This window comes from Nelumbo nucifera, chromosome 1 (assembly GCF_055504915.1).
Source record: "Nelumbo nucifera cultivar China Antique chromosome 1, China Antique-T2T, whole genome shotgun sequence".
In the NCBI taxonomy this organism is placed as follows: Eukaryota; Viridiplantae; Streptophyta; class Magnoliopsida; order Proteales; family Nelumbonaceae; genus Nelumbo; species Nelumbo nucifera.
The window spans coordinates 148,987,343-149,015,214 of NC_142649.1; the positions used below are offsets into that span (position 1 = coordinate 148,987,343).

Genomic DNA, 27,872 nt, shown 5'->3' on the forward strand with positions numbered 1-27,872 from the left:
ACATGGGTCTGAGCTTGAGCCTGAGCAAGAGCCCCGGGTCTGCCTTGTTTCTTTTTTCCTGTGATTTGCGTTGCTCCAGAGTTTTGTGTTTCTCCTCATGAATTCTTTTGAAGCTGCTCAACATATCTCTCATCCCATCATTGTTACCTTCGATGGCTCAAATTATGATTTATGGTCCTAGGAGATGTGCAGTTTTCTCAAAGGACGTCTTCTATGGCGATATGTGACAGGTGAGATTCCCAAACCTACTAAAATTGCTGATGAAACAAAGGATAAATTTGTTGAACGAGTAGAAAAATGGGATGGGAAAAATCATCAAATATTGACCTGGTTTCGCAATACTTGTATTGCAAGCATCAAGTTGGAATTTCGCAGATATGACTCTCCTAAAGAGGTATGGGATTTCTTACAAGTTCGTTATTCTATTTCTGATGATGTGCATCAGTTTCAGCTCTATAGGCGTCTTCACCGTATGAAGCAGCAACCTGAACAGACCATTCACAGCTATGTCTCTGAATTACAAGTTCTTTGGGATCAGTTAGCACAGTGTGAACCTGAATGGGATAGTACCTCTGCAGCTACTACTTATTCCAAGCTTCGCGATCGCCAACGTGTTTGGCATCTTCTGATGACTCTCAGGGATGAGTATGAACCTATTAGCGATACTCTACTTCATCGTAGCCCATTGCCTTCTCTTGAAGTTGTGATCAAAGATTTGCTCTCTGAAGAAACTTGTCTAAAAACACTCCGAGATGAGCGATCCTTATTATCTACTGATGTTGTTCTTGCTACTCCAGGTACGTGTGCTACTTCTTCAACTAAATCTTCTAAACGGACTTTCTGCAATTACTGCAAGAAGACTGGTCACACTATTTCTGAGTGTCGCCGCTTGCAAGCCAAAAAGGCGTCTGGACAGAAGTCCTCATCCATGGGTTCTCAGGCTTCGAGTTCTACTGCAGCTGCTGCCACAGAGAATTCTTCTGATAATACCTCTCCAAAATTTTCTCTTAGAGAACTCCAAGCTCTTCTTCACCAGCTCCAACCTGATTCTGGTATGCCTTCTAATTCAGTCTTGTTCGTCATACCAGGTACTACCTCATCATGGTATTTTGATTCTACCTGTTGCAATCATATGACATCCAATTCATCATTGTTTACTTCCAAGTCACATCCTTCTATTGCACCAATTGTTCATACTACCGATAGTTCCACCTTAACTGTCAAAAGTGTAGGCATTGTTTTAACATTTCGTTTGTCACTTCCTAACACTTTTTTGGTACCTAAATTATCTCTAAATTTTATATCTGTTGGACAATTATGTAAACTTGGTTTTGAACTACATTTCTCAAGTCATGGTTGTACTGTGCAGGATCCACGGATAGGGAAGATCATTGGAACAAGCCGTAAGGTTGGGAGACTGTTTGAGCTATCATCCCTTCAATTACCGTCTCTTGCTGCTGTTGTTACCTCTAGTGTCTGGCATTCTCGTCTTGGTCACATTTCTACCTCTTAATTAGGATCCTTAATTTCTAATGGATGTTTGGGTCCTGTTAAAACAACAGACTTTGACTGTGTTTCATGTCCTCTTTCAAAGCATCAGGCTTTACCTTTTACTATAAGTCTGTTTCTTCTGCACCTTTTGATTTTATCCATTCTGATATTTGGGGCCCTTCGCTTCATAATACCATGGGTGGTTCACGATATTTTGTGAGATTCGTTGATGATTTTCTCTCGATATACATGGATTTATATCATGCGTAATAAATCTGAATTACCTGCAATTTATATTCAATTTTCCACCATGATCAAAGCTCAATTTTCCTCTATCATCAAAATTTTTCACACTGATAATGCCATGGAATATAGAGATTCTATCCGCACCCAATTTCTTTCACAAAATGGAACTATCATTCATAGATCCTGTCCTGGTACCTCTCAACAAAATGGGCGTGCATAACGAAAACATAGGCATATTCTTGATACTGTTCGAGCTTTTTTAATCTCTTCCTCTTGTCCTGAACGTTTTTGGGGGGAAACAGCCCTCACTGCTGTTTATACCATCAATCGCATTCCTTCTCCTGTTATTGGTAACATTTCTCCTTATGAACGATTGTATGGCCATTGCCTTGATTACCAGTCTCTTCGTGTATTTGGTTGTGCTTGTTTTGTTCTATTACAACCTCATGAACATACCAAATTGGAACCAAAAGCACGTCTATGTTGTTTTCTCGGGTATGGTATTGAACATAAATGATATCGGTGTTGGGATCCTCTTTCCCAACGACTTTGCATATCTCATCATGTTACCTTTTGGGAATACAAAATGTTTTCCAGTCTCTCCCCATTTCGAGTTACCACGACATCTTCACATTTCTTTACTGATCCTACTATCTCATTTTTTCCTGATGATTTACCTGCAGGTCCGACTACTTTATTTGATAGCTCTAACAGTACTGCACAACCTGCAACCCCTCCTGATGCATCTACCTTGGCTATGGATCCTCCAACTCTGCCTTCTTCTGAGCCCTTGATTTCTCCTGATGCATTCAACCCTGCTCATTCTAATGCTTCACTCCGTCGCTCTGGTTGGGTTACTAAACCTTCCATTATTCTTCGTGATTTTCATTGCTATTCTACCATTGTATCTTTATATGAGCTTTGTACCTGTCGTGAAGTTAGTACTGACCCTCTGGAAAAAAGCAATGGCAGAAGAAATTCAAGCTCTTACAAGCACTCATACTTGGGATTTAGTTGACCTGCCTCCAGATAAATCCGTGATTGGTTGCAAATGGGTCTACAAAATCAAGACTCGGGCAGATGGTTCAGTTGAAAGGTATAAAGCTAGATTGGTAGCTAAAGGGTTCACACAGGAGTATGGCATTGATTATGAGGAGACTTTTGCTCCAGTAGCCTGTCTCACTTCTGTTCACAGTCTTATTGCGATTGCTGCAACTAAGCATTGACAGTTATTTCAGATGGATGTTAAGAATGTTTTTCTCAATGGTGATCTTTCTGAAGAGATTTATATGCAGCCCCCTCCTAGTTATGATCATCTCCCTAATCAGGTTTGTCGTCTCCGTAAGGCTCTATATGGACTTAAGCTGGCGCCTCGAGCATGGTTATCCAAATTCAGCTCTACTGTTTGTCAGTTTGGCTTTCAATCTAGCATTTATGATCATGCCTTGTTCATCTGAAAGACCTCTCAGGGTTGTGTACTTCTCCTCCTTTATGTGGACGACATGATTATTACTGGCGATGATTTGCAGGGCATTTCCGCTCTTAAGACCTTTCTTAGCAAACAATTTGAAATGAAAGATCTTGGTCGATTAACTTATTTCTTAGGCATTGAGGTCTCCTCTGACCAATCGGGATATTATCTGTCTCAGGCCAAGTATGCCACTGATCTTGTTTCTCGTGCAGGACTCACTGATACTAAGACTGTTACCACTCCAATTGAGCCTAATGCCCATTTGGCAGCCACTGATGGTACTTCTCTTAGTGACTGCACCTTATATCGGCAACTAGTTGGCAGTCTTGTATACCTTACTGTTACTCGTCCTGATATTGCGTATGCTGTCCATATTGTGAGTCAGTTCATGTCTGCCCCTCACACTACTCATTATGCTGCTGTGCTTCAGATCATCCGTTATGTCAAGGGCACTTTGTTTCATGGACTTCACTACTCTAGTTCTTCCTCTCTTCATTTGATCGCATATTTTGATGCTGATTGGGCCGGTGATCCTACTGATAGACGCTCCACTACTGGTTATTGCTTCTTTCTTGGAGATTCCCTTATATCTTGGTGTAGTAAGAATCAAACGGTTGTCTCTCATTCCAGTACTGAAGCTGAATATTGAGCTCTTGCTGACACTACCTCCGAGCTACTATGGTTACGATGGTTACTCCATGACATGGGAATTACTCATTCATCTGCAACCCTTCTTCACTGTGACAATCGTAGCGCCATACAAATTGCCCACAATGACGTCTTTCATGAGTGCACTAAGCATATTGAGACTGATTATCACTTTATTCGTCATCATGTGCTCGAGAATACTGTTCGCCTTATTCCTGTCCCTTCTCAGGATCAGTCTGCAGATATATTTACCAAAGCTCACTCTCCTCTTCGCTTTCGTACTCTTGTTGGCAAATTCCAGATGACTGATACATTACCATATTGAGTTTGAGGGGGGATGTTAGCGTATTCTATCAAAATTAGTTTCATTATCTCCTTCCTTCTAGGTACATATCTTATCTTCTCTTCTTTACTTATTGTATCCTCTTTAGGTCACCGACCTTGTCTCCCTATTGTATTCCTATTATAATAGAGCTGTAGCCTATTGAATATATACAAAAAAGAGAAAGATCTTCTCCATTCATCCTTCTTGGTTCGTATCAAGATTTAAGACTTTAAAGAGTAGGAGACAAAAAGCTTCAATTCGTGGAACGAGTAAGGTGGAAAAGAGTCATATGTATCAACTGAGTCTGAGAACACGAGTTATCCAACCTACCGCATTGTTAATGTTAAGCCCTATTTCTAATAAAAGTAACAAAGAAACAACGAATATACAAAGACAACTCGATGAGATAACGAATATACAACCGTTAGAAACTTCGCACCCACCCATATTATATAGATTAGATACTATTAGATGAGAATGGCGAGACTCATCACCCATGAATCCAAGAGTTGCATCTTGCATTAGCTTGTGTTTTTTAATGGCAACTCGATGCTTATTCCAATTTCAGTTTTCAGACAAGCCTTTATACAAACAACGCTAGGATTTGCAAGGGATTCCATTCCTCCAAACATACAAAGACAGACTATTATAGCACTCTCTCTCTCTCTCTCTCTCTAAAGTCAGAACAGGAAAACGATGGGTAGCGAGAACGAACCCGCCAAACTCCTCCTTCCTTACCTTCAAAGAGCTAACGAGTTGCAGAAACACCAACCCATGGTTGCTTACTACTGTAATTTCTTCTTCTTCACCAACCCTAAATTCTGAAACCTTTTGTTCCGCGTGTATGGAATTCTTTTCTTCTTTAATTTTTCTCCCAGGTCGATTATACGCGATGGAACGGGGGCTAAAGATACCTCAGAAGGAGTCTACAAAGATGATTAACTCCCTCCTTGTTTCGCTCATGAATCAACTTGAAAAGGTCTGGTTTGGTTTAGGTTCTGCTAGACGTTTATCCGTGTTAGTAATTTATTTATGGTTGGATATAGTTTCTAGTTCTAAAATCTTACTTCTTGCTTGTTACTTTACAAGTTCGAATTTCAATATGACTGTTGGTGGACGTTTATGGATTGGTAGGGTAGTTCGGTAGAGTATTGGTTTGATTTATTGGAGGTATCACATTGTATTGTTGAAACTTCGATAATGAAATCTGGGAACAGAGATGAAACCATATCTAAATCTACTTCAACTGCAACATCAATGAAAACACTCGTAACATTGATTTCAGAATGTCAACTGTGGGACATGGACGCAGATACGGGAGTTTGAATTTAACTTGTTCCCAGGAGTCTGAATTGGCAAGATAAAAAACCATAAACTCCAGAGCAAATTATCTGTACTTTAGTGAATACTATCCTCGTATATCCATAGGATTGTACAAGTATTTTGAAAAGCTTATCTTTGTTATCTAGAAACATTCCATAAGAATAGCTGGAATTCTTTGTGTTTTGAATACATAAGAAAAGAAGTGTCCCTTCCAGAATCTATGGGGTTTGGAGTCTGCTGCATATATGACATGGATACTTCATTCACTTAGGAGATTACATGTAACCCTAGATCTTAGACATATCCAGAAAGATTTATGGGTTGGATGCATGATGCTCAATGAACCCGTGGATGGTTTGAGATTCTCTTAGGGGATGAAATGGGTCACAATTTTTTTCTAACTATCAACCAGCAATGTGATTGATGAAAATGGTGTGACATTAACAACCTATAGGTGCATTACACTGATTCCAGTATAAGGGTATACAATGAATCTACAAGTGTGCAAGTACAGTTGCATATGCAAATGTTACAACCCTAAGTTTCACAACTAAGTTTTTGGAGATATATTCTTGACACTTCAATCATGATTAATGCAGTTATTTGACTTGGTTTGTTTGTTGACTTATTATTCCAAAAAGCAAAAACTTTATAATAAGATGACCTTCTATTATGGATGTTGGAGATAATGATATTTATCCTTTTCTTGGATTGGATATGGCAACTATTGTGTCATCTTCCACATTCTTTTAACTTTAAGGATATCTTGAATATTTGTGAATTGATAGGCAGGTTCAAGTAATTTAAGCCTTGGTACCTTGTTTGTATGCATAAGAACTTCAATTTGCATTTCTAAGTAGTCGATCAAGACTACAATCAGTCTTGAATTCCAAAAGATTTCGGATTGAGAAAAGTAGAAGAAAGAGGGAGAAGAAAGGAGAAGAAGCAGAAGTGCACAAGGGTTTTGAAAGGAGGGACAGATCGAATGGATCTTCCGCCGCCACTCTCTCAATATTTATAATGTTTACTAGATGTAGGAAAGGGCAGAATTACCCTTAATGCTTACATGGCAAATAAAACAAATAATAAACTGAAATAACAAGCTGTCTAAGATACCGACTAACACTGACATGACTAACAAATGTTACATGTGCTGTCATACGAACATAGTGGGGACCAAAGCCGTGGGGCCCACATCAATGTTCTCTACACTCCCCCTCAAGTTGGGAATAGATATTTGTCATTCCTAACTTGAATAGGTCTGCCTCTAACTTCTTCCTTGGAACAACCTTGGTGAGAAGATCTGTGAGCTGCATGTTGGAGGTGATATACGGGAGACACACTTCTTGTGATGAGACCCTTTCTCTGACAAAATGTCGATCAATTTCAATATGTTTAGTTCTGTCATTCTGCACCGATTGTGAGCTATATTAATAACCGCCTGATTATCACAATACAACATCAAGGGCTTCTCATAATCAATACCCAACTCTTCAAGTAGTGATTTCAGCCACTCCATTAGCCATTGACCTGTATTCAGCTTCGGCACTAGAGCGGGAAACAACACTTTGTTTCTTACTCTTCCAAGAGACAAGGTTACCTCCTACAAGGGCACAATATCCAGAGGTAGACCTCCTATCATCAGCACTCCCAGCCCGATCAACATCTGTATAGACCTCCACCTTCATGTGATTATTGTTCTTGAACAGTATACCTCTACTTGGGCATCTCTTCAAGTATGCTAATATTCTCTCAGCTGCAAGAAGATGAGTAGTTCTAGGGGAATGCATGTACTGGCTGACAACACTGACTGCATAACTGATATCTGTCCATGTGAGGCAGAGATATAGGAGCTTTCCAACCAACCGTTGGAACATAACTTTGTCTTCAAGAGGCTCTCCACCCTCTGCACTGATCTTGTGATTCTGTTCAATGGGTGTATCGGCAGGCTTAACACCTAACTTTCCAGTTTTCGCCAACAGATCTAGAACATACTTCCTTTGAGAGATAAAGATCCCTTGTTTAGATCTAGCAACCTCAATACCCAAAAAGTATCGCAATGCACCAAGATCTTTCACCTCAAATTCTTGATGGAGCTATTTGAGGGACTCAATCTCACTATTATTATTCCCTGTCACTACAATATCATCCACATATACAACAAGCAAGGTCAAAGAAGAGTTCACTCTTTTAATGAACAGTGTATGATCTGACTGGGCCTGTACATAGCCGAATTTTCCAAGGGCTAGTCTGAATCTATCAAACCAAGCTCTAGGGGAATGCTTTAATCCATACAATGCCTTATTCAGTCGGCAAACCTTCTTACTTGTCTCTGTATCATAGAATCCAGGGGGCAACTGCATGTAGACCTCTTCCTGTAAATTTCCATTTAGAAAGGCATTTTTAACGTCCATCTGGAACAAGGGCCAAGAGTAACTTGCTGCAAGGGCTAATAGAACTCGAATAGTGGTAATCTTGGCTATTGGGGCAAAAGTCTCCAAGTAGTCTATACCATAAGTCTGAGTAAACCCTTTTGCAACCAACCGGGCTTTGTACCTTTCAATGGAGCCATCAACATTATGTTTCACAGTAAATACCCATCTACATCCAACTGGTTTCTTTCCTTTGGGTAGGTCAAATAACTCCCAAGTATTATTTTTCAAAAGGGCATCCATTTCAACTTTCATTGCATTTCCACTCTAGAACTGTTAAGGCTTCTTGCATTGTTCTGGGGATAGGAATATCAACAATGGAAGTGAGAAAGGACCTGTAAGAGGGAGACAAGCGATCATAGGATAGAAATTGGGAAATACAGTGAGCTGTGGATGTGGTGCAACGCCGTTTCCCTTTACGGACCGCAATAGGGAGATCAAGGTCATTAGAAGGAGGGGAAGTAGCAACAGTGGAAGGTATTTCAGTGGGCCTTGGAACTGTAGTATCTGGATCTGGATCCGCAGAAGGAACTGGGGCTGGCCTGGACTGTTGATGACCGAGATCAACTTGCCTGCATCGCCTGTGATAGACTTTCAACTCCTGATCCCTCTGACAACCCTCACCATTAAACCTTCATTACTCAATAGAATGGGTTGTGGGAGGAAAGAAACTCATGCATTTTTTCTGATAAGGAAAGAACATTGGAAGATTTGTTAGATCGAATCCTTTTAAGAGCTGTCCACTGGCTAAAATCTTTGGAGTTGTTTTCAGATTTTCCTATGGATGACTTGCTAAGAAACTGGAAAGACATTGCTTCCACTACTAGATGCAAGAGGACTCTTTGTTCGTTCTGGTCCCCTCCCCCCTCGGGCTTTATAAAGCTGAATTTTGATGGCAACAGCGCAAGGAATCCAGGGCCCTCTGGGATTGGAGGAGTCTTCAGGAATGAGGAAGGGATTATTACTGCTTTATTCTCTGGCCCTATTGGAGAAGGTGACTCTCTTAGGGCTGAGATCCTTGCAGCGCTTGAAGGTATTCGAAGAGCAAAGGAATTAAATATTAGCCGCTTGATTCTGGAAGGTGATTCAAAGGTGGTGGTTAGTTGGTTGAAGACAGAGGACAGTGGTTTGTGGAACTTTAACAATGAAAAAAAACAGTCCTTATGGCTGGGTAGGGACATTGAGATTCAGTACAGCTGGGTGAAGAGGAGTGCCAACTCATTTGTAGATGGGTTGGCCAAGCAAGGTGTGAATAGGGAGGCTGTTTTTTGGGCTAGTTTTTAATATTTTTCTTTGCATTCCCTGTGTTTTGTTTTTGGGGAGCTAAGTAATTTTATCTCCCCCTTTGTATACTTATTCCCTCTCTTCTCTTAATTTAATGAAGATGATGTTATTGATAAAAAAAAATGGAATGGGTAAAGGAACAACCTCAAATGAGTTAACCCCACTCTCACTGCTCTCCCCTTGAGGAAAAAGACCCACATTCTCACTACTCTCCCCCTGAGGAGAAACCCTAGGATAATAGGGTGCCTCCTCAAAGAAGGTGACATCCATCGAGACAAATCTCCTCCCTGAAACAGGATCATAGCAGCAATAACCATTTTGAGTTTGTGCATAACCGAGAAAAATGCATTTGGAGGCCTTAGGGTCAAATTTGGAATGATGAGGTCCAATAAGCTGAACAAAACAGGTACAACCAAAGGTTTTAAGAGGAACAGTAAACAACTCCTCGTCTGGGTATAGAAGGGTAAACGGAGGCTTCATATCAAGAACCCGTGAAGGGACTCGATTAATGAGATACACTGCCGTGAGGATAGCATCACCCCAGAAATGGATAGGCACATTGGAGGTAAACATAATGCTTCTAGCCACCTCCAAAATGTGCCTATTCTTCCTCTCGGAAACTCCATTCTGCTGTGGTGTATGAGGACAAGTGCTCTAGTGAATAACCCCATGATCGAGTAGATAAGAGGCCAGTGGCTTAGCAAAGTATTCTTTTGCATTATCAGATCGGAGGATTTTGATTTTGACCCCAAACTGGGTTAAAATCATCTGATGAAAGTTTTGGGTCAGAGCGGGAACCTCATCTCGAGAACGCATAAGGTAGACCCAAGAAAAACGGGTATAGTCATCAACAAACAACAGAAAATATCTGTACCCACCCATAGAAGGGATGTGATACAACCCCCAAACATCGGTATGCACAATATCAAAAGAATTACTACTTCTTTTATTGCTTAAGGAATAAGATGTTCTACAATGTTTGGCAAGCTCACAACTCTCACATCTCAAATTTGACATCTCAACAGACTCAAATAAAGTAGGAAACAAACTCTTCAAAGACCGAAAAGATAAATACCTAACCGATTATGCCAGAGCATAACCGGACTCACAGACTGAGAAACAAAAGGCTTCTTATCCACATGCTCTTTCCAATGAGAGCTCTCTCCAAGCAGATAGATCCCATTTGTCTCACGACCAGTCCCAATCACCTTCCTCGTCTCCAAGTCCTGAAAAACACATCGGTCAGGGAAAAAGGTTACTGAACAGTTCAGATGTTTTGTAATACTACTGACTGAAAGCAAATTAGTATCAAGTTTAGGAACATGCAAGACTGAGGATAAAGCGATAGTATCAGATAACTTGATGTCACCCTTGCCAGAAATGGGAATAAGGGAGTCATCAGCAATGTATACTTTATCTCTACTAGAAGATAAGTGATAAATAGTGAACAGTGATGGCAAGCTAGTCATATGGTCAGATGCACCTGAGTCTATTACCCAACAATGTTCAGTGTTACCTGGAGCTGAAGCATGGTAAGCTGAGGCCCGAGTACCTGAATGAGCAAATGCTGATGTGGCAGGGGCTGATGGTGACTGAGATGACTGAGCTGAATTCCCAACCTCCTTTTCCAACTGTATTAGGGTAGCCCGAACAACAACTAAGGTATCTAGGGGTGTGCCTTTTATGCCCGACAAGGATGCAGAATCAGTATTCACAACCATATGAGCATTTCCCCTTTTATTTCTCAGTTTTGTTGGGACTAAATGAGGGTGCAACTTCCAACATGTATCTTTCGTATGCTTGGGTTTCTTGCAATGTTCACATATTAGATCCCGTTTATCTTCCTTCTTCATGTCCCTTTCTGTAACATCCCTAGACTTAGGTTTAACTGCTGCCAGGGCTAGGGGGAAGGGCTGATGTTGCATCATAACCTTTCTCCTGGTCTCTTCACTATGCACCAGGGAGTAGGCTTGAGATAGGGTCACACTGTCTCTTGTCAGTATTTACTGTCTCACAATGTCATAATCTGAATTCAAGCCAGCCAGAAATTCAAACACCCTATTGGTCTCAACTTGCTTTCTATGGGTCTGTGCATCTTTTGGACTTTCCCACTCAAGAGTCTCCAGATGGTCAATTTCATGCCACAAAGATTTCAAGGTAGAGAAATAAACAGAGACTGGTTTCTCTCATTGTTCAAGGTTATTCACCTCACACTTCAGTTCATAGGCTCTAGCAACATTAAGGGGTTGGGAGTAGGTCTCTTTCATGACATCCCATATCTCCTTGGCTGTCTTTGCCCACAAGTAATTTCGGCTGATATGTGGCTACATAGAGTTGCACAGCCATGTCATAACCAAGTAGTTCTCCTGAACCCACTTGGTATACATTGGGTCCTCCTTGGAAGGTTCTTTCACATCTCCCAATAGGTAGCTAAGTTTTCCCCTTCCCCCAATAGCCATCATGGCTGATTGGGCCCATTCCAAGTAATTGGATCCGTCAAATCTCACAGTTGTAATCTGAAACGCAGTCTCAGACATACTACCAGAACTGCTGTTCCCAAAGACACTTTCTCCCTGATTTTTGAACTCCATTCTTGGTTAAGAATCAGTAGTTAAGAACTATTAGGGTTACTGCAATAGAAAACATCACTTAAACAACTGATTACAATCAGAAATCTGTATGAAATCAGTTCAGATCTGATCTGAAACCAATCGGCAATCAGAATATAAGCAGTCCGACAACAGTTCTCACCCCCAAAATAAGCTCGGAAGCCAAAACAGGTCTGAAAACCACTTAGAAAGCAATCTGTAATGCTGAAGCAGAATTAGGGTTTTAATCGTAGGGTTAGGAAAACCTTTGTGAGAACATAAACAGTGCTCAGCCGCACCTTCCAAAAGAATTCACAGTCAAGTCTAGCCATAGGGTTAATGACAAACCCTAGAAAAAACTGATCAACTCTGAGAAAAATAGGAGAGTTTGGCCACTCCTCCTAGATAGGTCCAACCTATCTTGACTGACAGCAATCTCAAGGGAAAAGTAAAGACTTACCTAGAAAACTCTGATCGCTACCTTCAATCGTGGGCTGAACCCTAACCTTCTCTGATTCTTCTTGATTACCAAAACACTCTCCAAGCCTCAACAAGTCTTCGGACAGCTGCTAAACTTTTCTGGTAACCTCCAAGAATCAGCCAACGAACAATCCTTTGTAAGCTTCCAGCCCTAGACAATTCTCATGTGGTCGGCTGGACTAGACACACATGAGAAACCCTAGATTGGCTCTGATACCAAGTAGTCGATCAAGACTACAGTCAGTCTTGAATTCCAAAAGATTTCGGATTGAGAAAAGTAGAAGAAAGAGGGAGAAGAAAGGAGAAGAAGCAGGAGTACACAAGGGTTTTGAAAGGAGGGACAGATCGAATGAATCTGCCGCCGCCACTCTCTCAATATTTATAATGTTTACTAGATGTAGGAAAGGGCAGAATTACCCTTAATGCTTACATGGCAAATAAAACAAATAATAAACTGAAATAACAAGCTATCTAAGATAACTACCAACTAACACTGACATGAGTAACAAAGGTTACATGTGCTGTCATACGAATACAGTGGGGACCACAGCCATGGGGCCCACATCAGTGTTCTCTACATAAGTTTTGAGCAATTTTGTTTAACTCTATCTAGACTCTACAAAAGACAAATCATCTTAATCAATTTTGATTTCTTTTTCTTTTCTTTTTTTCTACATTTTTGTAATTGCATAAACAAGTTTTGGTGAATTATCCATGCATTCAAAATTTAAAACCATTGCATCGTAACACACCCGAGCACAAGTAAAACCCATGCAATCATGCAATCAAAAGTAAACCCATTTTTGTTAGAAGTGCAATGGGCACAAAAAACACCCGAGCACAAGTAAAACCCATTGCATCGCAGCCTCACATCACATGTAGCTTCTCATTGCATTTAGCTCCATCACACTCGGTTTCTAATCGTAATTTCCTTGAAGACCCAAGAAGGGTTGTAGCTACCTACATCCTCACATGTGCACGTCAAGAAAAGGTAGGAGCCCAAAAACTAGGTAACTGTATGGACACGTGGCAAGATCCCGATTAGCCCAAGTGTCACAAGTTGAGCAACTCTATTACAAACTCTAAACCTAACTTTTCCAGAACAGGAAACTTCCCAAGAAAAATCTTTAAATAAGGGTTCCCCGAGAGGCTGATAAAAAATAAGGGTTCCCCTTATCAAATTCTGGGAACAAGTTTGGGTTGGGGATTCTCCTTTAAAAGAACAGTTTCCGACTCTCTTTGCTACCTCTACCTTCAAGAATGAACCAATATCTACCTTCCTTGTACCATCTAAATCAACCTCTGGGTTTGATTGGAATTCGGGACTGAGAAGAGATATCAGGGACATAGAATTGGATAGTACATTAGTACCATATCCCTTGTTTCAATCCTTGATGGGATTTTCCTGGAGCCATCAAAGGCAAACAGTAGAATTTGGACCCTCTCTCCCTTTGGTACTGTTGAGCAAGAGTAAGTGAAGAGAGGAGAGGAGAAGAGAGGAGAGATGAGTCGAGTGACTGAAAGCCCTCCAGAACATAGGGGCGAAAGAATGATTTTATTATTTATACTAGTACAGTCGAACAATATAAACATAGGAGAAATTACAACAGTACCCTTATGGTACTAAATCTGAATACATAAACAACTGACAACACTCCCCCTCAAGTTGGAGCATAGATATCAATCATGCCCAACTTGTCACAAAGATCATGATGTCTGGAAAGGTTTAAACCCTTTGTAAAGATGTCTGCAAGCTGGTTCTCAGAAGTGACATAGGGGGTACGCACTTCGCTTGTGATAACTTTCTCTCTGATAAAATGCTTGTCAACTTCAATGTGCTTTGTTCTATCATGTAGCACCGGATTGGCAGCAATGCTTATAGCTGCTTTGTTATCACAAAATAGAGTTATAGGTTTGGTCACTGGGAAACCCAACTCCCCCAACAAATTCTTTATCCACATGCCTTTAGCAACCCCGTGGGCCATAGCACGATATTCAGCTTCAGCACTGGATCTAGCTACCACATTTTGCTTTTTACTCCTCCATGTAACAAGGTTCCCTCCTATAAAGGTGCAGTAGCCACTGGTAGACTTTCTGTCACTTTGGGATCCAGCCCAATCTGCATCTGTATAAACTTCAACTTTCAAATGTCCGTGCTTTTGAAACAACAAACCAGTACCCGGATACTTCTTTAGATATCGGAGGATTCTCTCTGCTGCTTCAAGATGAGAAGACCTAGGAGCATGCATGAACTGACTGAGGACACCAACAACATATGCAATGTCTGGGCGAGTCATAGAAAGGTATAACAATCTCCCTACAAGCCTCTGAAACTCTTTCACATCCTTGAGCGATTCACCACAGTTGTCACCTAATTTATGGTTGGGGTCAATGGGAGAGTTTACTGGCTTCACCCCCATCTTTCTAGTGTCCTGAAGTAAATCTAAGACGTATTTCCTTTGAGAAATGAAGATACCCTTCTTTGATCGGGCAACTTCAATTCCAAGGAAGTATCTGGCAGGTCCTAGATCCTTCACTTCAAACTGAGTGGCAAGAAAAAGTTTCAATTTTTGAATTTCATCCTCCCAATCACCAGTAACAATTATGTCATCCACATATACAATTAGAGCAACAATTTTACCTTCTTCTTTTTTCACAAACAGTGTGTGATCTGATTGACATTGCCTGTATCCTTTCTGCTGAACTGCCACATGAAATCTGCTGAACCAAGCTCTTGGTGATTGTTTCAGCCCGTAATAAGGACTTCTTCAACTTGCACACTTTCTGTTCATTGCCTTGGGCTAGAAAACCAGGAGGTTGAATCATGTACACTTCCTCTTCAAGGTCACCATTAAAGAATGCATTTTTGATGTCCAGCTGGTGTAAAACCCAATCCAGATTAGCCGCAAGAGAGAAAAGGACTCTAATGGAATTTATCTTGGCAACGGGAGCAAAAGTTTCTGCATAATCAACTCCATACACTTGAGTAAATCCCTTTGCCACTAAGCGAGCTTTATACCTTTCCACTGTTCCATCAGCCTTATGCTTGACTGTGAACACCCATTTACATCCAACTGGAACCTTTCCCTTAGGAAGATCAACAAGTTCCCATGTGCCATTTTTGTGAAGGGCATTAATTTCTTCCCTCATGGCATTTGTCTATTCAGGAACTGAAAGAGCTTCTGCCACATTCTTAGGGATAGGGACACTGTCAATAGAGGTAAGGAAGGCATGGAATGAGGATGAAATGTTCTCATAGGAGACAAAGTTGGAAGTGGGATGTTTAGTGGTGCACAATCTAACACCCTTCCTGTGAGCAATAGGACGGTCAAGATCATTAGCAGTAGAGGAATCATTTTCAATAGATTCAAGGACATCATTGGGAGCCAAAATACCTGAGTGAGTATGATCCTCCCTCGAGGAGTCTGGTGGCACTGGAGGTACAGCTTCCGGATTCTCTACAGCTCTTGAATTTGGTTGGCCTTTGCGACGACGAGAAAAAACACGAAAAGGTGGAGGGTCAGGGAGAGAGGGAAGCTGAACCAGTTTCTCCTCATGCCTACACTCGCCCTGAGGAGAAACAGGATAGAAAGGCTCATCTTCAAAGAAAAAAAACATCAATGGAGACATAGAATTTACGAGAAACAAGATCAAAACAACGGTATCCCTTTTGAGTGAAGGAGTAACCAAGAAATATGCAATGGATAGCACGAGAATCCAATTTCCCACGGGTGGGAGACAGATTTTGGACAAAACACCGGCAACCAAAGACATGAGGAGGAATAGAAAGAAGGGGAGCCTTAGGAAAGAGAAGTTGATGTGGGGCTTTGTACTCTAACCGACGAGAGGGCATACGGTTTATAAGGTAAGTGGAACAAAGAACAACTTCAAGCCAAAACCGTTTGGAAACATTCATATGAAGTAGTAAACCTCAAGCCACTTCAAGGAGATGTCGGTTCTTCCGTTTGGCCACACCATTTTGTTGTGGTGTGCGGGCACAAGAGCTACGGTGAAGGGAACCATGCGAAGCAAAAAATTCCGTGAGGTCACTATGAAAAAATTCTTTTGCATTGTCTAATTGGAAAATTTGGATTTTAGTTTGAAATTGAGTGAAGACCATCTGCTGGAAATCTTGAATGATTTTTGGTACTTCTTCTCTGGTTCGCATCGGGTATACCCAAGTATATCTAGAATAATCATCAATGAGGGTAATGAAATACTTGTAGCCACTCTCAGATGGTAAAGTAATAGAGCCCCACACATCAGAATGAACAATGTGAAACGGAGATTCAGATTTACTATTTCTTTGAAGAAAATGAGTTCTACAATGCTTACTCAACTGACACGTTTGACAAGAAAAATCAGAAAAAGACATTGACTTAAACAGTTATGGGAATACAACTTTCAAAGACTCAAAAGACAAATGACCAAGACGACAATGCCATAAATAGACTTTTTTCTTACAGGACTGACTCATAGACTTTGTAACATGAAGACCAGCCATATTCTCCAGCATGTAAAGTCCATCAGCCATACGACCCCTACCAATCGTCCTCCCCGAGGCCAGATCTTGAATCACACAATGAGAAGGGAAAAATGTCACTGAGCAATTCAAGGAATTAGTAACACTACTAACAGAGAACAAATTAATGGGAAAATTTGGAACATGAAGAACCTCAGAAAGGGTAAGGCCAAGAGGAAGAGAGAGAGTTCCTTGACCAGCTATGGAAGAGTATGATCCATCGGCTAGTCTCACCTTGTCTCTTCCAGAAAGAGGGTGATAGGTTTGAAAGTAAGAGGACGTACCAGTCATATGTTTTGATGCTTTAGAATCAATGATCCATGGAGAGTCAGGGGTGTGAGAAGCAACATGGAAAGCAGTGGCAGGGTTACCTGAGGTAGATGCAAATGAGGTTGAGGGAGGAGTATCCATCTGACGAATTGCTCTACCATAGAGCTCTAAATGGTCACGGAAGGAATTCATAATGTCCTCCTTCGGGTCAGGTCCAGTGAGATGTGTCTGAGTCACAGTAGAAATGGGGGGCTGATTCTCCCGAGTAGCCATGTTGGCCATGTGATGTTTCTTTGTACTTTGCTGTCCGTACTTCTTATTCACCTCTGAACCTTGCTTCTTAGTCAGATCTTGAGCCCATTTTGGTTTCCCATGAAGATCCCAACAGGTATCTTTGGTGTGTCGGGGTTTCTGGCAATGAGTGCACCACAATTTTTCCTTATCTTCTGTTTTTTTCTGGAGATCTCCTTTCCGGGAAGAAGATCCCACACCAGTAGATACACCTCCTTTTGCAACTAACACAACAGCATCCCCACCAGGGCTGTTCATCAAATTTCTCCTGCTTTCTTCAGATTGTACAAGAGCATAGACTTCTTGAACAGAAGGGAGATCCTTATAGCTGAGAATCTGAACCCTGATAGATTCATACATAGGATTCAGACCATGTAAGAATGCAAACACCCTTTGCTGGGAGACAAGTTGTTTGTACTTCTTAGCATCCTCATCACACTTCCAATCCACACTCTGGTAGTGATCCAACTCCTTCCAGACAGATGTTAAGTCAGAGTAATAGACCGATAAACACCTCTCCCTCTGTCTACAAGTAGAAGATGCTGCCTGCAGTTGATAAATTTTGGCATAGTGTCGCAATTCTGAATATGTAAATTTTGTTTGTTCCTAGATTTCATTCGCTGTTTCAGCCCACATGAAATTCTTCCTGATTTGAGGTTGCATGGACACCAAGAGCCAGGACATAACAATACTGTTCTCCTAATTCCATCTATCATATTCAGCACTCCCGGAGGATGGTTCTTTTATCCTCCCATTAATATAGCCTATCTTCCCCCTTGCAGTGATGTATAATTTGATCCCTCTTGACCACTCCAGGTAATTTAAACCATCAAGAGGGACAACAGCCATGGGAAAGGATAGGTAACCCCCACCCATTCCATTCAGAATTGAGGAAACTCCAGATGTGGCTGAATCTTCACTGCCCATGATATCTAAATAAAAAGTTGAAACAGCAACCAAAAAAAGCACAGCCGTACAAGACTATTTCAGAGATAGGTCCTTCTGACCACCAGTTTCTGAGAGCAAAAGAAAGAGCACTGCTGTTGCAGTACAAGAACAGGTCCTTCTGACCTACAGCTTCACTAAGAACAGATAACAAACTGAACACTACTGTTGCAGTACTGAAACAGGTCCTTCTGACCTACGGTTTCACTGAAACAAGTCTGCACACTGCTGTTGCAGTACAAGAACAGGTCTGAATGACCTACTTAGTAGGGCTTAATAAGATTGATGTTGAGCAGACAATTAGTCGGCTAAAACAGACCATCAACAGTCCACAATACCAACAACAAAAAAGTTTGAATACAGTTATTGTGTTAAGGAATACAGTCGCTTAACAGTAGGGCAGCCGAACAGTTCATCAGTCGAACAGACAACAGTAGGGTAGCCGAACAGTCATCAAACAGTTCAGCAAACAATAGGCATCCGAACAAACAAGGATGATAGTCCACAAACAATAGGCATCAAACAGTTCATCAGTCGAACAGACAACAGTAGGGTAGCCGAACAATCATCAAACAGTTCAGCAAACAATAGGCATCCGAACAGACAAGGATGATAGTACCTCTTTTAGTTTCAGATGATAGTCTCCCTTATGGTAAACCAGAACTTCTTGACTGTAAACCAGAGCTCCTTCTACGAATCCTCAAACAATAGGCAGCCGAACAGAAGATGAGCAATTTCTGAAGACAGAACACCCTCTACGAACTGCAAACAATAGTCTCTCTACAGTCGAGCAGACAGGAGGATCAATTTCTGGGCTGGAAGACGAAAAGACTCTGTAACTTCTGGGTCGACCTGACTTCACCAGATCAGGAGTTCGATTGGAGACAGCACTGGATGCAACAGTAGTTAGCTTGACACCACCCTTCAGGCTTGGACGACTTGCTCTGATACCATGTTGAGCAAGAGCAAGTGAAGAGAGGAGAGGAGAAGAGAGAAGAGAGATGAGTCGAGTGACTGAAAGCCCTCTAGAACATAGGGGGCGAAATAATGATTTTATTATTTATACTAGTACAGTCGAACAATATAAACAAAGGAGAAATTACAACAGTACCCTTATGGTACTAAATCTGAATACATAAACAACTGACAACAGGTACCTTTACTTGTGCATCTTTCTTTTGAGCCATAACACGACCTACTATTCCTATTGGCTTGTCTTTCCCTGTTAAAGAGGTGTGGTGTAAACCTATTCCTCTGAGGGTGGGAAGTTTCTATTGGGAGGTTTTTTTTTGGAAAGAGTTAATAAAGGAGATTTGCTTAAAAGAAAAAGACCCAATAGATGTTTGTCTCCTCATTGGTGTGTCCTTTGCAAAGCTGTTGGTGAGTCTGGGTTTCACTTACTAATTTCCTGTCAATTTGCAAATTTTATTTGGGAACGGTTTACTTCTTTGTATGGATGCAGGTGGAACTCTCCAACGAATGTGCAAAGCTTGTTTACCTCATTTCCTTCTAACCAGCCAACAAAAAGGGCAAAGATAATGTGGAGATGTGTTAGGGCTGCAGTGTGTTGGTCTATCTGGGAAGGAAGAAACTTAAGGATCTTCTCAGAGAAGGAGAGAACTGTGGAAGCAGTGATAGAAGTGATTCATGTAAGGGTAACTCATTGGCTGAAGCCTTTGGACCTATTTGCAAAAATTTCAGTAGATGACCTGCCTAGGAACTAGAAGGAAATTGCATATTCAGTTTCAGCTAGGAAGGTTTCAAGCTCTTACTGGACCCCCCCTAGTTTTGCCAAACTGAATTTTGATGGCAGCAGCATGGGCAATCCAGGGCCCTCCAGAATTGGGGGAGTCATGAGGGATGAAAAAGGGAATGTGCTAGCCATGTTTTCTGGGCCAATTGGAATAGGAAACTTTTTGAGGGCTGAGATTTTAGCAGCTTTGGAAGGGATTCAAAGGGCTAAGGATTTGCACATAAACAAGCTGATCATAGAAGGAGACTCTGAGACTGTAATAAACTGGTTAAAAGAAGACAACTCAAGATTATGGAACTACAGCAATGAAAAGAGAAAATTTAAATGGTTGACCGAAGACATGGGAGTTCAATGCACATGGATAAAGAGAAGTGCAAACTCTTTTGCAGATGGCTTAGCTAGACAAGGGGTGAATAGGAGTTTTGTTTTTTAGGCTCAGCTGCAATTGTTTTTGTTTTTTGGGTGTCTAGTGACAGTTATGGTGGGCTAAGCTATTTTAGCTCCCTTTCTATGTATTTTCAATCTTTAATCATTTAATGAAATCTCTATTATTGATAAAAAAAGGGTTCCCCGAGAGGATCCAAAACACGTGCATCATTCCCCTAGATTGGGAGCTTCCTTTCCCGCCTTAGACTCTCTTCCTCAGATCTCAGATTTGAGATTTGAAACCCTTTCCATAACCCCGTTCAGCCTCCCCAAACTCCCTTTTATGGTATCATCTTCCTCCTGGCATAACTGTAGAACTGGCGAACTACAATGGCCTGATCCCCCACTAGAGGGTATGCAGGCAGCCCATCTAGGGGTTTTCCCAACTCCTTTTCTCCCCTCCTCCCCTTGGTTCAGTTCGCCATTCTCCTAGGACCTTTGGGGCTAGACCTTCATAGTGCCGAATCTCACCCTACTTACATTTGTGTGTGTTTGTGTGTAGTTCTGTGAACGTCTTCATTGGTTATTTAATTTCTAGCTCTGGATCTGAAATGCAATTATTAAAGGACATATTGCAGCAGAATGTTTTGTTGGTGCTGGTTAAGCTGATTGGAACCTTAGTAGAAGGAACCATTATGAATGCTTACTATTCAAATGTTCTGAATCTTGCTGCTTCCTACCTTATATTTTATGGTGTCCCTAAGTATTTCCCTACAAGGTTCATAGATTGTACTTCTGCCTTGAGAAATATGGTGTGCAAGAACTTGTTTACTAGCACTGCTCCTTAAAATTTAAATGAAGCTAAATTTTTCTTCCTATTCTAACAGGACAAGAATTCAATGAAGTTGGGGCTTGAAGACAACTTGTATGTGGATGGATTTGCCCTAAATGTTTTTGCAAAGGCAGATAAGCAAGATCGGGCTGGGCGAGCTGACCTGTATGGCAAGTAGTTTGTCTTAAATATGATAATTTTAATTGAGAGAGGTTTAAAGTTATGGTCTTATAGAGCAGAAACAAATGGCTTATGGCTTGTATGATGGTGCATATGGCTTATATGGATGTAATGTCACTAGTCATTTGATAGTATCTAATCATGATTCTCTAGCATGTGGATTATATGGTGAATCTATCTAGTTGTTGTTGGTCAGTCTGATATCAAAGTCGGAACTGAAGTTTGTCTACACGATTCATGAATTGATGCTGGGAACTGTAAATCTTATTTATTCGATTGATGATAGTGTCACTTTCATAGAGCTCTTAATACGAAAGAACTAAACTAAGCACCATACAACTTTCTGTTCTAGATTGTGAGTCGTGCCAATTTGGGAAACACCATCGTGTTTCCTTTAGTTCTAGGGTTGATAACCGTGTGTCGAGTCCTTTTTCTTTAATTGATTCAGATGTTTGGGGTCCTTATAAAGTGATGTCATATAATGGACACAAATATTTTGTTATTTTTGTTGATGAATTTTCAAGAATGACGTGGCTCTATTTAATGAAAGAAAGAAGTGAATTATTTGCCATATTCCAGAAATTTTATGCTGAGATCCGCAATCAATTTGGCGTTCACATCAAAATTTTCCGTTCTGATAATGGCCATGAATACTTGTCTTCATCTTTTCAAGAATACTTGGACCAACATGAGTGAGCGGAAACGACACGCTCACTCATGCACCACATGAATGTTCCCAAACCCTTTTGGAGTGATGCAATGCTCACCTCTTGTTTCTTAATTAATCGGATGCCCACGTCTATTCTTGATGGTTGTTCTCCTTTTAGTGTCTTGTTCCCCAACATGTCTCCGTTTCCGCTTCCTCCTCGGGTATTTGGGTGTGTCTGCTTCGTCCATAATCTGGGTCCCGGGACTGACAAGTTAGATGCACGATCCCTTAAGTGTATCTTCCTTGGCTATTCCTGGACTCAGAAAGGGTACAAGTGTTACCATCCCAGTTCTCGTCGTTCTTTGGTATGTGCTGATGTTACTTTCTTCGAGTCTACTCCGTTCTTCGTGGGGTCCAATGATGCTGCTTCCTCCACATCACCTCCTCCTCTTCCCCTTCCTATGGCTGATCCTCCTCCTTTGGTTCCAGTCGTGCCTATGTCATTGCCTCCGGTGCCATCGTTCGTTGACCGTCCACCTATCTGTCACGTGTATACACATCGCCCACGTGTACCGGTTGCGCCTCCTCCGGCTTCATCACCATTGACAGATCCGGCTCCAGATCCGACACCAGCCTCCGACTTTGATCTTTTTATTGCCTTACGGAAAGGTAAACACACCTGCACCTTTCACCCTATTTTCAATTTTGTTTCCCTTACTCACCTCTCCGCCTCCCATCACCAGTTCATCTCTTTGTTATCCTCAGTGGTTGTTCCTAAGGATGTCCAAGAAGCCCTTACCTCTCCAGAGTGGTGCCGTGCTATGGAAGAAGCTCTCTGCCCTCCATCATAATCACACTTGGGACCTCACCGCTCTTCTTCCTGGGAAGCAGACTGTCGGTTGTAAGTGGGTGTATACCGTTAAGTACTTGTCAGATGGTCGTGTTGAGTGCCTGAAGGCGCGGCTGGTTGCAAAAGGGTACTCCCAAACCTATGGCATTGACTACATAGAGACATTCTCCCCGGTTGCTAAGATAGGGTCAGTTCGTGTTGTCATCTCCCTTGCAGCTATGTATGATTGGCCCCTACATCAACTAGATATCAAAAAATGCCTTTTTGCATGGTGATTTGCTCGAGGAGGTCTACATGGAGCAACGACCGGGGTTTGTTGCTCAAGAGGAGGATGATAAGGTATGCAGACTTAAGAAGGCTATATATGGACTTAAATAGTCCCCTCGAGCATGGTTTGGTAGGTTCAGTGAGGTGGTCAAGAAGTTTGGTATGAAACAGTGCCAAGTTGATCACTTTGTCTTCAGTCATGACTCTCCGGCAAGCAAAATACTACTGGTGGTGTATGTAGATGATATCGTTGTGACTGGGAATGATAAAATGGGCATTGACAGAGGCATTCCTACAGGAACACTTTCAGACAAAGGACCTTGGCAAATTGAAATACTTCTTGGGCATAGAGGTAGCAAGATCTAAGCATGGCATTAATTTGTGTCAGAAGAAATATGTGTTTGATTTACTGGAAGAAACATGTTTGTTGGGTACTAAACCGACTGAGACACCTATGGAAACAAATACGAGGCTGAGCAGTGATATAGGTGAAGTATTTGAAGACCCTGGCAGATACCGACGTTTTGTAGGCAAACTAAACTACCTAACCATTACTCGACCAGATATTTCATTTGCGGTTAGTGTGGTGAGTCAGTTCATGTAGAAACCTTTGGTCCCACATTGGAATGCAGTGCTAAGGATTGTGAGGTACTTGAAAGGAGCTCCTGGTCGTGGTTTGCTGTACAAAAGTGGCGGAAAACTGGAAGTAGAAGGATACACCGTTGCTGATTGGGCAGGTTCTATGTCTGATAGACGGTCTACTACAGGCTATTGCACCTTTTTGGGGGGTAACCTGGTAACGTGGAAAAGTAAGAAGCAAACAATTGTGGCAAGAAGCAGTGCAAAAGCAGAATATAGGGCCATGGCACATACTGCTTGTGAATTAGTGTGGCTAAGGAACCTTCTACAGGAGATAGGATATGGCATCAGTACTCCAATGAAGCTCTATTGTGACAATCAGGCAGCGGTTCGTATCTCTTCCAATCTGGTGTTTCATGAAATAACCAAGCACATCGAAGTTGACTGTCATTTTGTGAGAGAGAAGGTGATGAATGGAGTGATAGAGACTGCATATGTTAATACGGGAAATCAGTGGGCAGACTTGTTTACAAAAGGTTTGAGTCGGGGGAGAGTGGACTACATATGTAACAAGCTGGGATTATATGATATATACTCACCAGCTTGAGGGGGAGTGTTAGTGAAGGGGTATTTCAGTCTTTGTACCTGTTGAGAATGCTGATGTGTACTATTATGTTAGTTTGAGTGCCTCTTACTTAAATAAGGGCACTTGTGTCTTTTCCAATTACATTAATAATATAATAACAGGTCTGATTTGTTTAATGTTGCTTTGATACCATGTTGAAGTTCGGCCTGCCCTAGAAGTCTGTTTTGTTTGTTAGCTGAAAAGTAAAGTAAACAGCAAGAAGGAAGAGAGGAAAGAAGAAGGAAGAAAGAGGAAGGAGAAGAGAAAAGGTCTGGTTCGAAAATAGGAAAAAGTCAACTCTAGTTTCGGCCAGACTTGTTATTATATTATTAATGTAATTGGAAAAGACATAAGTGCCCTTATTTAAGTAAGAGGCACTCGAACTAACATAATAGTACACATCAACATTCTCAACAGGTACAAAGACCGAAATACCCCTTCACTAGCACATGATATGCACCAGAATGTGATTTATAAGATGAGAACCTTTGTAATTCTTTAATAAGAAGTTGAACATTTTCTTTATGGCTAAGTATATCATGGTTATTACAGGAATACTGCAAAAACCTTTTATGCTGCTAGCATCTTCTTCGAGATTCTTAACCAGTTTGGTGAACTCCAACCTGATGTAAGTTTGGAATCATGTTATTTTACAATTAATGTCTTGTTTCTATGCCAAGGTTTAAAGTTTAGAAAGAATAATTATCTAGAACTGGAGGATTTGATTACTTTAATATTCTCTAATAATTCAAATGATTGTCTTGATTAGATTTTGTTATCACATTTTATTATCAAAAGGTTTTCACATTTGTGAACACTTTACTTCGACAGATAGAACAAAAACAGAAGTATGCTGTGTGGAAAGCAGCAGACATAAGGAAAGCATTGAAAGAGGGGAAGAAGCCTGAACCAGGTCCTCCTGGTGGTGATAAAGATTTAACGATTCCATCAAGTACCACAAATGGTGCATATGTATGTTTCTGAACTTGACAGTAACTTTATCTCATGTTAGCTCAATTACATTAAATGCTGATTAAAAAGATGTGCTAAGTGGAATGTAAGTAGTATAATGTTCTCCTAGTTGAATGTTCACTGTTAAAAATAACTAATGTATGTAGTACATAGTCCTTAGAATATTATAGTTTAGATACCACCAGTAATGTCATGAAGTGTATAAACTCAATAAATTGAAGTTTTTGTTTTTGTTTTCTTAACGCCAAAGATCAATCCAACTCGATGAATTAACCAACTACAAGATTGAATTACTTTCTAGTGGTCAAAAAATAAGGGCTGTATTCGTTCAAAAAAGGATCCTTTATTTTGATGGTTAGAGGCACTGTACCATAGCAGTCTCTAAATACCCCTCCAAATTCTCAAGGGCCTGGGTTGCCTGTCCTGCTGCCATCAACGTTCAATTTGATTTGGTATACATCAGGTGGTCTCCAATGTGATGTGTTATGTTGTCTATGCCTTGCTTAGTAATCTATCAAGTACCATTGACTTGTAAGCTCCTCCATAGAAAAGTTCTCAAAAAGCTTTAGTCTTGACCCAATGTGTAGGCTCAGTCAATAACGACACTTCTAGCCCTTTTCCTCTCTCCCTGGAAATTCTATCATTTCTTTTCTCTCACACAGTCCGTAGGATCAGCCAAGCTGCTTTTTGGTCTAGCAGATCTCCCAAATTAGGTCTACATTATCTATTGTTTGAAAAATCTTTAGCTATCTAAAACAAAAAATGTACTACAATACTTACAGTAGTACCAGGGCTCTTAATTTTTTTTTTTGATCAGTGTGGTTCATACTCTTAATTTATAACCATCATCTTTTTTATCAGTTTTTATCATGGTTTTCAAAACCAGACTGGAAACAGAACCACATTGACTATCGATTCCTGGGTCAAATGGTCAGACTCTCCGGTCTGACCCCGTCAGACAGTTTTGGGGTCCAAAACCGGACCCGGAGCCATGACCAGTTCCTGGGTCAACCAGTCCAACCATCCGGTCCGGTCTGGTTTTCAAAACCATGGTTTTGACCACTTATTATGGTATTTTTCTCATTCAGTTTAAAAACTTTGTAAATTTTGCAAATGAAGACTGCTTGAAAGCATCACTTTTTGAGGAAACCGATATTAATTTTGTTTTGATGATAATTCAGAAGTGGTCCACCTGTGAGACAGCTGCTAAGCTAGGATTAGACCTATGACTGCTCTCTTAAGTGGAATGTATTTTGGAACAACTATTTAATATGAATTTACAAATATGAGTGTGGTTGTACGAAAATGGGGTGCATACAACTTCTGAGATTCTTGGTAAGCAAATTGGCTAGCTCTAGCTGACCTGAGTTGCTCCAGTTTCACTGTAGCTTGGTTTGTAAAGCATGCTCATGTGTCTATACTTTCATGCATTAATCCATAAAATATGACGCCATTAAGCTTGTTAATTTAGGGGGTATTTGGCACTATGTGTGATTTTGTTTTTGAAAACAAAAGCAGCTACAACATCAGCACAACAATATGGTTTTGCTGAGATGGAAGTTGCTTTTTGTTTTAAAAAGCAAAACCATACACTTGGCAAACACCCCCTTGATTGAGTTAGTTTCTTTTCATGGTCGACCCTTCAGTTAATTACTTAATTATCAGGTGACTATATCTTTGGAAGTAAGCCGAGGTTCTTTCTTTGAGATTCTGCTCTTTAAGTTCCGTGTCACCATAGAAAAACCGAAAAACACTATTGAAGGTTATCTAACTAGTCTTACTTGTTCAGGAACTTGGACATGAAACTCAACAAGCTTACCATCCAGGATCAGAATCTGATGCATCTGCTCCTATACGTTGCGATGTTGACCACCAACCTTCTGTTAATTTGACACCATCTTCCTCTTATTCAACTGCTGATCACCTTTCCAATGAGTACCACCAGCCTCCACCAGTCATCAGACAAGAAAGTTACAGGCAAAAAAATTCTTACCCTCAGCCGCCACCACCAGTCAGTAAACAAGAAAATTCTGCTTACCCCCAGACGCACCACCAATCCTACCAGCCTGAACCCCGGCAAACATTTCCTCCGACTTTGCATGCTGAAACAACGCCAACTCCTGCCCAAACATTCCAGTATGACAGCAATTACGAGCCACAACCTGAAAGGATTGCTGAGGCACACAAGGCTGCGAGGTTTGCTGTTGGGGCTTTGGCATTTGATGATGTGGCGGTTGCAGTTGACTTCCTCAAAAAATCACTTGAACTATTGACAAATCCATCAGCGAGCCACTAAGCCTTGCCTTCGGTCTTTAGAATTGAGTGCTTTCCCGCACTGTTTTCTTTTTTTTTGGATGGGTTAATTTTTGTACAGGTTGATGTATAATTGCTGGAAAATGGTGGGATGCTACATCTTCATTTATTGGCATTCTGTTCCTAGATTTTTACACGACATGAATGAAATACATGGTTGCTTCTAAAAT

At 41.0% G+C, this 27,872-nt stretch overlaps 1 protein-coding gene across 2 annotated transcripts; it reads left to right on the forward strand.

Annotated features, from left to right (window-relative positions):
* The first annotated feature begins 4,566 nt into the window (after positions 1–4,566).
* Positions 4,567–27,872, forward strand: LOC104606530 (protein HOMOLOG OF MAMMALIAN LYST-INTERACTING PROTEIN 5-like). 2 transcript variants are annotated; one of them, XM_010271788.2, is made up of 6 exons: positions 4,567–4,971; positions 5,060–5,160; positions 21,323–21,432; positions 24,970–25,045; positions 25,249–25,389; positions 27,179–27,872. In XM_010271788.2, exons 1-6 carry the CDS (start codon positions 4,878–4,880, stop codon positions 27,683–27,685), a joined length of 1,029 nt encoding a protein of 342 aa, XP_010270090.1. In that variant the 5' UTR covers positions 4,567–4,877; the 3' UTR covers positions 27,686–27,872. The 2 variants fall into 2 exon arrangements, with proteins under 2 accessions (XP_010270090.1, XP_010270091.1); XM_010271789.2 differs by lacking the exons at positions 21,323–21,432; positions 24,970–25,045 and having other exon boundaries at positions 4,570–4,971.